This window comes from Charadrius vociferus, unplaced genomic scaffold (assembly GCF_000708025.1).
Source record: "Charadrius vociferus isolate BGI_N301 unplaced genomic scaffold, ASM70802v2 scaffold134, whole genome shotgun sequence".
NCBI classification, from domain to species: Eukaryota; Metazoa; Chordata; class Aves; order Charadriiformes; family Charadriidae; genus Charadrius; species Charadrius vociferus.
The window spans coordinates 3,709,569-3,721,174 of NW_009648333.1; the positions used below are offsets into that span (position 1 = coordinate 3,709,569).

At 40.9% G+C, this 11,606-nt stretch overlaps 1 protein-coding gene across 2 annotated transcripts in view; it reads right to left on the reverse strand.

The window, feature by feature from the left end:
- TEC (tec protein tyrosine kinase) overlaps window positions 1-10,740 on the reverse strand; it is a 36,197-nt gene extending 25,457 nt beyond the window's left edge. For both annotated transcript variants that reach the window (XM_009884971.1, XM_009884972.1), the window contains exon 1: window positions 10,603-10,740. In XM_009884971.1, coding sequence (XP_009883273.1) covers window positions 10,603-10,740 — 138 coding nt within the window. The remainder of the gene's footprint in view (window positions 1-10,602) is intronic.
- Between the last annotated feature and the right edge of the window lie 866 nt (window positions 10,741-11,606).

The window sequence follows — 11,606 nt, forward strand, 5'->3', positions numbered from 1 at the left end:
TGTCCACACTGAATCACACTCTACAAAATAAATAAAAAAAAACAACCTAACATACCACATACCTAATCCCAATATACCACTTTGATTTCTAGACTTGTTTTCCAAAATGCTTGCAACTCCTTCAAGTTTTATGTCACCTGAGAACTCAACAAGCTTCTATTTCAGCAAGAATTTCAGCAACAATATCACTAGTGAAAATACTGGAATGTAAGATGGGACATCCCATTCACAATAATCTTTTACTCTGAAAATGCGCCACCAATGCCTACTGAACACTGTACCAGTTTCCCATGTGTTCTGCAATGAGATTTACAAGAGATTTATATAGGTCATTTCTAATGCTGACATCTGAAAAGTTCTCATACAGCAGCGTCAAAACTCTTACTGGAATGAAAACACAGGATGGCAGAAAGAACATAGATAAATCTGAAGTTGTTGGATTTGTTTGTTTGTTTGTTGTTCTTGTCAAATCTTTATTGACTGATGTGCAATTTTGATATCTTCCAGGTACTTCAAACAATCCTGTTTTTTCTAGCACTTTTCTAGCAGTTACCTTCATAGCTTACAGTTTCTCAGCTTCTCCTCTGCACTCTTAAAACTGGGCCTTCTCTAGCCTTCCATAATCTCATTGATCTTCCAGCTCTTCCTTCTTATCACCTTTAAGACTCATCCACTCCTGTCTAGTCATAAGGTAAATATTTTTATCCATGCCTTGTCAGTGTCTCAACAACTACAACCTACACTTTTCAGCTACAGCTATGTCTAATTTCTTCCATCTCATAAACATCAAAATTCTTCTAGAAAGATAATTACTGCAGATTCTCATTTTATATCAGACTTTTCTTTGGGTAGATACTACAGAGAACAGGGAATCATTACTGCAACATGACTTCTTTTACAAGTTAAGTTTCTTTATGACTTGCTATTTTCAAGGGAGTATTCCCATGCATTGGTGAAGCTGCGTCCATTCACATGAATAGCTTTAAGCTATTTCTCCAATCTGAACAGCTTTCACTTGCACTTGCTTAAAATTTCCCCAGCTGTGCCTACTTCTTATCAGTCTTCTCTTGGGTTTTCAGCCAATATTTGAGTTCTTCTGGATTATCATCAACATGGCAGTTCTGCCTATAAACAAAAAAAAAATATTTAAAAAAATTTATTTTCCTGAATCTGGGGGGAGGAGGGGAACAGGAACAAACAGACCAGGAACCAGCTTCATGGTTTGCAATGCCAACAGCCTACTGTTTTCCAGTAAACCGACTATCCCAGGGCCTCTTTTTCTTCTCAGGTTCTCTCAGCTGCTTTCCTCCCGACTCCCTTTTTGCTCCTCCCATGAGGTTTCCGGGGCCTTCGCAGCAGAACACGAGCTTCTTGTTCATTCACCTCACTAGCTCAAAAATGCTGACAAACTTTACATGGAGCTGTGCTTTGGACAATTAATTCCTACTGCTTGATCTAACTCATTTCCTAAAGGAAAGCTGCCTCCTTACTATATTTGCTCTCAGCAATAGGTAGCTACAGTCCTAGCTCAACCTTCCTCTTTCCCAGGCTACCATACAACAGAGGCGTAGGTAACTGATCTGTGGTAAAACTTCTCCTGGATACCGTAACATCTCATCAATGCTTTACACTACGTCCCTCCTCACTTGTTGGCACACCTTATGCTTTGGTAAACAGCTCCTCAGAAGGACTGGGTTTTTGTTGCAAGTGTTCAGTGCTGTTGTGGGGGACTAGCAGCCATGACAAAATAATTAATCCAATATAAATCAAAATAAATATAAATCAAAATAATTAAATCAATAAAAAATAACATGGCTTATGTCATTTTTACATCTGTATATTTACTTGAAAGAAGACTCAGCTTCCTACATCGCACTTTCTCATCAGAGATGGGTATCTCGCTGTCATGGTTTAACCCCAGCCAGCAGCTAGGACCACGCAGCTGCTTGCTCACTCCCCCAGCTGGGATGGGGGGAGAGAATTGGAAGAGTAAAAGTAAGAAAAAAACCATGAGTTGAGATAAAGACAGTTTAATAAGTAAAGCAAAAGCCGCGCACACAAGCAAAGCAGAACAAGGAATTCATTCCCTGCTTCCCATGGGCAGGCAGGTGCTCAGCCATCTCCAGGACAGCAGGACTCCACCACGCGTAATGGTTACTGGGGAAGACAAATGCTGTAACTCCAAACATCCCCCCTTCCTTCTTCCCCCAGATTTATATACTGAGCATGATGTCATATGGTATGGAATAGCCCTTTGGTCAGTTGTCCCGGCTGTGTCCTCTCCCAACTTCTGCTCGCTGGTGGGGCGGTGTGAAGAGCAGAAAATGCCTCAAGTGCTTACCAACAACCAAAACCATCAGTGCGCTACCAACACTATTCCCATCCCAAACCCAAAACACAGCACTACACCAGCTGCCAGGATGAAATTCAACTCCATCGCAGCTGAAAGCACAACACTCTCAATCCCATTACTCTAGCTGAGCAGATATCTACATATACACTGCATATCACACTGCAAGTATCGCTACAGCAACAAAGTTGCCTGTAAGTTTGGTTGACAAACTAACCTGAAGAGTATCCATTGGTCAGTCATCTACAATTACCAAGTCACATGCTAATTCTCTGTCTTGATTTCTACGTAATCAAGTGCAAAGAAAAGAAGTTTAAATTAACTATTTTCCTAGTGTTGCTAATCTGTAAAAGCAATGGTTGTAGTCATTATAGAGGTATAAACAATTAGAAGGGGTGGCTACTCATATTCTGTGTTAGCATTTAAATATAGATCTTGTGAAGAAGCTTGGAAAGCCATCATGTATTTATTCTTTAGTTAAGAGGTACAAATACGATATTCTCTATCCAGATGGATGTGACGGGCATCATTCTAGGTGAGATAACTTGTAAATACATCACTGTACTTGGTCAGCAATATAATTTATGCTAAAAATCACTATTACAAGTTAATAATTAAATCTTTAAATTTTTTTATATATATATATATATAAAAGCACGTGTGTGTGCCTATCTTAAACAATTTATCCTGAAGGCACTTTAAAAATTGTGTTTCATTCTTTTTCTGAAAGTGCTGGGAAAACCCCCTGTGTTTAATTCCATTAAAAATTGCTAAACAGTAGGAGCTGAACTGCTTTAAAGCCATAACCTCTCTTAGAGACAGTTGTGAAGGTACGTCCCCAGTAAGTACAGCTAAGGACTTGTACACGACTTGTGGAAATGTATATCCACTTCTGTTTCCTGGAGTGGAAACAGCAGCCAACTCACAGTCATCTTCAGGTCTAGCTGGAATAAAGTTATTGTGCAAACTTGCAAGTATTTTAAGAAAGCTCTATCATTACTACTTGGAACAAAAAAAGGCTCCACCAACCTACTAATTTCAGAGACTATTTATCTTACATTAAAAACCAAGAGTAATCAGTGAAGTGATCAGAAGCATTTTAATACTGAATTGTGTTTTCATTTATATAAAGAATTAAATAACTTACGCAATGACGAGGGAAACCATATAAATTAGGGTAATTACATTAAAAATAATAAAGGATAAGAGCTATAGGAATAAACAACAGTAGAACTGATACACATTAATCTTCTGTTAAAAAAAAAAAGAAAAGTAACTAGCATAGCTTTTTGGAACTCTATAATGTTATGCTCCAAAGGAAGTATTTGCGCAAGATTAGTGTTGCAATGAAGCTACACAATTTTACCCTGAAACCTGCAGCTTTACAGCAGGCCCCAGAGCTTTTAAAGTTATTTTTCCTTCCTTAAAATATCACCACGGTAATTTCAGTAGCTTCTGTCTCCTCTCTATTCAAATTACAAGAACCAAATACAACTCTTGCAGAAGAACCTTTTTTCCTTAGGAAGAGACTTTCCAAATTAGCAAGCCCCAAGAATGTTCAAGTTTTTATCCTGCTTTTCTCATTTATACCCTGGTTGGCTTTTGTTAGCTGTAACACTCCTTCGGTTTATGCAAGACAGTTTTCACACAAGTCTGATCCTGACGGCAAATACCACTACCACCAGTGAAGACAAGAGCACTCTGCACCTCCCAAGATCAGCTCATTGGAACGGTGCCTTCTCCTTGACTCCACAGCAGCATCCTTCTAAATAAGACTCTTAGATGTTTTCCCTCTGGGGCTATTATTTGCCTTCTCTGTAGAAGCAAATGGTTTCTGTATACTAATAAATAGGTAAGTGGTGTGCCTACCCCAATATCCTCTGTGCAGCCCCTCCAGAGCTAATGGGTGTTGCAGCACAGACTCTCCCCTATTTCGTCCTCCTTCTAACACCACAGACCCCCATTCACCCAAACAGGTACAGGGTAACCATGGGCACCAGGATTTAGCCTAGACCTTTCGAAAATGCAAAATCTGATATAAACAGTTTATTGTTGTAAACTGTAATCCGTACACCAGACGTGAGCAAACAATAAAGCTGCTAAAGCCTAAAGCAATTTCATGTTCACACGCTCATACTCGGCTTCACACTCAAGGTCAGTGCAAGCTGCTGTGGGCTGGAAAGGTTAATGCGAACACTCTGTGCCACGCGTGGGAGGACGGTAAGCAAACCACACACATCAGCACACTTTCAAACTGAAGAGTGTCACCGCTAAGCAAACAGAAAGGGAGAGAGAGAGAGAGAGAGAGAGAGAGAGAGAAATACCATGGTGAAAGGGAACATTCCACAGCTCCAACAGATATGAGGATACTAATGGTCCACACATTGATAACAATTTGTTAAATTACGGCCAGATCTGTGCCAGCTCTGTGGAAGCAAGACATTTGAAAAACATCAATGTGAAATTTTTTCAAACAAACAAACTAGCAGGACATCTCACTTGCGCAAATCAGCTCCTTTCAACTACTCCAGTGATGAGAAGTACGTTAACACCTACATTTATTATCTTGCTTTCATCGCAAAGAATTTCCCTTACCTTAAATGCCATCTAGAGCAAAAACCTCTAGTCTAGTGGCACTTTTAGTTCAAGTGAGCTGCTGTCAGCTTGCGCTAACTAAAACCTGTGTGAAGTACATGTTACCGGCTATCATGGCTATACTGTAACGCAGCAGTAAGCCTGCTCCCATCGGAGCCATCGATTGGACTGCCCGAACGTCTTCACCCAGAAGAGACATATTCTGACCATTCACTGAGAAAGAATTCACAACAGTAAAACTTACTGCCACACAAGGAGAAAGAGGATAAACCAAGAGTACTTGGTGAACCACACCCGTGGACGCAATAGCTTGAATGCAGTTTCTCCGTGTGGTTTGTCCCGTTGGGTAACTCAAGAGGAATAAAAGATGCTGTTCTTTGCAGCAGCAAAACCACTCTGCACAGGAGTCGGGTGGGTGCTTGCACTGTGGGACACCAGCCACCAGGCACACTGGGAGAACTGTAAAGTGAGTATTCCTTTCCATCACAACTGTTCAGCTGATACTGACTGAAGCATTTCCAATTTCAGTGATAAGCTGGACTCCTAGATAAACACTAAGGTTTGATTTTTCTAAACAGTCAGCTGAAAGTGTGAATGCACCACACCTCTGAAAATAAACTCCAGAGCATTTTAAGTTGAATATGCAAGATACGAGGCCACTTTTGAAAGAAAACAGCCAAACGTACCTAGGGCCATGCACGTGTGAAGTTATTTCCACAACTGCCCCTCTTTGGATTTCAAACCTGAACTCCCTTCAAGATGAAATTAGCAATTTGGAAAAAGTCATACTAAAACTTTAGCTAAATTTTTGCTGGTCAAAAATACAAAAAAAAAACATTCCAAATGAGATTTTTATTATTTTTTTTTAATTACTGCATTAAGTATTTGCTCTTCAGGCAAGCAGGTTTATTTCAAGGTTTCTTAACTTTGCTCTTAATTTCCTACAGATTAGTATTTTTTGACTTAGAAGAAAGTAGCTCTGGACAACAAACAGCAGCATACCTGAAGAAGTATGCTGAGCTTGCAAACCATGCAAAATTGGGAAGAGAATTCCTAATAAAATATTTCATGCTAGTGTTTCCTCACTACAGCACTACCTGCCTTTGCTATACAACCAGATTACCTGGAGAAGTTACGCTGCAATCAATGTCTCCAGCTGACACCAGTAGGCATAGTGCAGGAGGACTGAAGAGCAAGGGCCAGTTTATACCAAAAATGCCCACTACCTCCCACTGCCAAACCACCGCAGTTACTACTGTCTACGTAAGTCTGCTTAAAACTGCCTCAGGAAGTCTACAATGCATACTTGAGAAAACTGTACACATCTTAAGCCTTTCTGACTGTAGCATATTTGGTGTTACCGTATACATCTCCATAATCAGAATAGGAGGATATTTAACTTCTTCCAGATTTTTATACATTCACGATCAGTACTCTGTGCTTGGAGGCCGATTCAGTTATTTCTTACTACAATGAATTTTTGTCTTCATTACAAACAGAATCCATCACATTCAGATCTCATTATCCACTTTTGCAACATTACAGAAAAGACAAGACAAGAAATATTCTTTCCAAAAATGACAGCTGACAAACTGGTAAAGGTTTCATGAAACTTGTAACATCAACTCAGCCTTTTATATGTTTGTAACTATTGTTAGCCCAATATTGCACAATAGTGCAATAACAGCATTTCCCCAGCATCTACAGTTACCAATTTACAGAATTCATGCCAAAAAAAAAAAAGCCAAAACCAGAAGCCATCTCCAGCTTAAACAGAATACTCTGCTTTTCTGAAAACATTAAAAATTCATCTCTGTGATGCTTGATGCAAGTCAGTTCCTGACGTATCTTTGTTTTCAAGCTTTTTAATGTCCATTTTTTAACCAGTCCTAAGGTGATACACACCCCCCCCCCCTTTTTTTTTTTTTCTACCTAACAGCATAATGCCCATAAGAGGTTAAGCCATAAAAGCCAAGGTCCTATTGGCTTCCTACACAAAATAAGTTTCCCATGACATTACTCATAATTGTAGAGCTTTGCACAGGTGACCTAAACCAGGACCCTCCTTCCTCAGGTTTCTGGAAACCAGTCTTGAAATTCAGTCTCTTCACTGATTCTGTAGTTACGCTTCATCCATAATTCACACACCTTCTCCATGGCCTACAGTTCAGCAACACTTCCAAGTGCAGAAACTACATTTCTCCTTCTCATGGCACCAGTGCAGCTCCAGCTTCACTGTAGGCACTTTGTACCACGACAGGGTGCCTGAGCTGCTTGAAAGCATGTATAAAAATACTTAAATAGGTTATAAGCAAGTTTGAACAAGAGTTTACCCTGTTCTAGTAGTCACGCTTATGAGATAATAGTTCATTGCTCCAAGTAGGTATATGGCACTTTGTCAAGACATAGGACAGAAAAAAATACAGAAGAGTGCCTCTATAATGTGGAGTTTCTGGTCACAAAGCACGTGATCCCCCACCACCGGCTGCACAGAACAGGTCAATTAAACCTCTCCACAGCCTTTACAAGAGCAACATTTGCTATGGTTGACTGCTTTCTGTTGTCATAAACGTTCCACTTCTGTTACCAGACATACCAAGAATCTAATTCTGTCACCTTATTTACAATCCCGACTTGCCCACGCTTTGAGTATTGACTAATCTGGTTAACGAGATTTAATTTAATCTTGTTTTAAAAAAGAAGTGGTATGACTGTTCACATGACCACAAACCCTGGGTTCTGCTTGCACTCTCGCTACTGAATTCCCATAGAAGTTAAAATGGAGAAAACAATACTTCAGTTTGGCCAACAATCACACTGGGAATCACACACTTGCCTAGAGGAGCAGAACTCAGCCACCCTTGGCAGACTGCTACCACCGCAGTTATGTGATTAAAATGAGGGTGTGGGATCTTCTTGCCTTGGGATTTCCATGCTTATCTTACCAATCTGGACTTTGAACATTGCCAAGCCTAAAATGAGATCAGTCTGTACCTATCCTTTCATCTGTCATTATGTTTAAATTCAACCAGTGTACACAGTAGTCACATTTATTTCAGTAATAAACCTCCAACTATTCAGAGGAGCCAGAATTATTTTAATCTCTAGTAATTTTTTTGTCTTTTTATATAAATTACTTCAGCCAGAATATAAAACTCTCTTACTGTAAATACACATTTACAGCCACCATCATTTGCTTTAAAAAAACAAATAAAAGCTCAACTGATAAAACCCCCAAACTTTTTCCATTTCAGTTGCCCAGTGACATGACCGAATAACTCACAGATCTTAGTCACACAGGTTTTTTTGGTGTTTTTTTTCAAACAGAGACCAAGTATTGCTGACAAAAATATTCAGCATGCCCCTCTAAGATGTGAGCTCAGTATTTTCAAACAACATTGTTAATAAAATAAAATGCTGATTAATGTTTAAAAGAAACTAAAGTGGAAGGAACAGCAAAGATGGAAAAGTTTTGAGGTTGGAAAGCTACGTGTTACAGCTGAGCCAGTCTAACAACCTGCTGATGTCAACAGTCAGAGCATCCTGTCCTCCTCCACCACTGCCTGGCACCGCCTCTGGCACTTGTTAGATCCTGCACCGAGCAAACACAGCTTGCTAACCCAGCAGAACACTAATCCAGCAAAAATAAAACCAGATCAAATATCTTTCTGCTGATTAGCAGGGTTTTTTTTTTCAGAGCAGTATGGCTTCCAAGAAGCAGCAAGACCAATTCAAGCAGATGGGGGAGTCCTGCAAGCCTCGGACAGGGATGAGATGGACCTGCCCATTTCAGCAGCAAACTGCTGGGCTAGCGTAGGTGTAAGGTATATTTTCACCCCAACTATCCTTATCTTAGTCTGGAACATTTTAAGAAGCTACTGCCTCCACAGCTGTGGAGGGCACTATGTGACAGCCCTGCTCCACCCCACAGCAAATAAAATAGATAGTTTAAACCCCCCCCCTCAGACGGTTCCACCAGTCAGGAAGGGTATTTTAGCCAGAGGACATTACCCTGCAAGGGAAAGGGAAAGCTGGAAGTGGTTAACTTCTTAAAGGGTAACAACTAGACCTGTAAAACCTGTTAGTTACATTTCTATTTGACCTGAGCGTAAGCTGACACAGGACAAGCATGAGAGATGTTCTAGAGGGCTTCTTGGCCTCCACCTATTTATTTTTGGAGGGCAGGGGGCGCAAAGAAGAATCTCTCCTATGAGGAAAGGCTGAGAGAGCTGGGACTGTTCAGCTCAGAGGAAAGAAGGCTCAGGGGAGCCTTGATGTACATAAAAGCCTGAAGGGCAGGTGCAAAGAGAATGGAGCCAGGCTACTGTCCAGTGGTGCCCAGTGACGGGACCAGAGGCAGCAGGCACAAAGTGAAACACAAGAGGCTCCGTTTGAATGTCAGGAAACACTTTTTTTTTTTTTTTTTTACTGTGAGGGGGACTGAGAACATTGGGACAAGTTGCCCAGGGAGGTTGCGGAGTCTCCATCCATAGAGATACTCAAGAGTCATCTGGACATGATCCTGGGCAACCAGCTCTTGGTGGGCTTGGACCAGATGGCCTACATACAGAGGTCCCTTCCAACCTCAGCCAGTCTGTCATCTTGTTCTTCATCCTTGACTGCATCCAGGCTATATTCAGAGAACAGCAGCTACAACAGACTGCTGTGGTCTTGGAGCATGGTAAGTGAGCTCGATGCTGCTGCAACTGTAAGCTCTGGCAGAGAAACCTGCATAGCAAGCCCCAGCTCTCCTGTAGCCCCTTTGTTCATCAGAGGCAAGACAGCAGACAAGAGGTTGCAGAGTTCTCTCCATTAAGTTTTATTTGTTGAACGGCTTCCCAGGGCTCCACCAGCTACTGCAGCCATTTTAATCCCCTTCAGCATTGTGACAGATCTGGAAAGCAGCCGCAGTTAAGTGGAAAAATCACACCCCCAGAACTAAAGATATGATGGGGCACTCCGGGGGTACATGATTGTGATGAAACTGAGTCTGGGGCTCATTTGAAAAAAAAAATGCTGGTGTGATAATTTGCCTAGTTTACACAATTGACTTTGGGTGTAACTGGATTTACACAGAATGTAGTAACAGGGATGAGCTGCTCGTGCTGCCAAAGATAAGCTGCTTCCAGCTTCATTTCAATCACTAGGTTACACGTTTTTACTCTAATGGATCTCATCTCTACTGAACTTGGTCTGCAATGCACTGCTCCTATCAAATGCTCTTTCTCCCATTTGAATTCAGTTAATTCCCAGATGTGAAAGTAATGGCCTTCACAGTAAACATGGCCAAAAGCAACTACAATTTTAAGTTTTTCTCCCTTTTACCCGCTTGGTCATAGCAGTGATCTTCTGTCTCTGTGGAGAGTGAAAGAAATCAGCTTTGATGAGCAGCTATTAAAGCTGTTCTATCTTATTCCTGGCATCCTGGCTATGTACTACTGCTCTGACTAAGAACCAGTTCACATTGACTACCAGTTCTCTACACCTCTGTCAACCTGCATTATAAATAAAAGAGAAATGGCAGCTTATGTTCATTGGCACCCGTGGCCATTGCCCCCATCCAGTCCTGACAGTATGATATACAGTAGGAAAAAAGCCAATAGTATTCAAAAGCAAAAAGGAGCAAAGGCAGTCTATAGTATAAATGTGTCTCCTACCTCCGCTCGACCTTCGTAATATGTTAGCACAGACTTTGTAAGTACAAAAAGCCTCTCTTTGTAGTTTAAGGGAGAAGTCCTCTTCTTCTGCTGTGATCTTTTAATCAAAATCTCTTGTAGGATAGTAGTCGTATTCATTTCAGCCACTTGTCACCTGTTTCTAGCCATTGAATATCAGTTCCTGTGAAGACGAGAGAAATAAATCATTACGGTATCTTTGGAGGATTGCAGATCTGGAGACCTCTATAGTAAAAAGAGCTTCTACTTACAAATGAAACTACCTGAACATACAGAAAGCTGGAGCCTATCCTGAGCACTTGGAATTTTACAAAAGTTAATTATTAGACAAGAAAGTTCAGGCTTTGTTCAGCTGAGGACTGCACTGACGTGTGCCCAGGAAGCCAAAAGCTGTACCTGACTGGGATGAAATAAGGGACACTGCAGACTACAACAAAGAAAATAGGGGTGAAGTCCACAACATGCTCCAGGCAAACAGCAGTGTACAACTGCTCTTCACCGCAAAGTCCTAATGTGTATGAAGAGTTTTAATTGCTAAGGCATGTGCATGTAATTGATGCCATTTACAAAAGAGTTTGATATACAAAATTGAACATGGATCAGTAAAAGTCATTTTGAAAATTCACCTCAATTACATTAATGAAAGTTTTCAGATGCAAGTGGTCATTTAGAAGATGTCAATTTGAGAACAGAGAAGTAAAATTTGTTTTTCAGAAATTGCTTAGTATATGCCCTCCATCATCCATTTGGAAAGACTTCATGCTGACCGCCAACAACCTAAATCGTTCACTTTTGACAGTTCTGGTTGCTCAGTAACATCAAGCTGCTTTAAAGTTTTACACCATGATCATTACCGGCGGGACAGACTGAGGAGCACACACAAACCAGTACTCCCCCAGTGACTTCAGTGGTAGCCTGGCTCCAGCACCCTGCCAAGACAAAGTGCCAGGCGTTCTCTCTGGTCTTTGCAAAGATGACAGCGGACC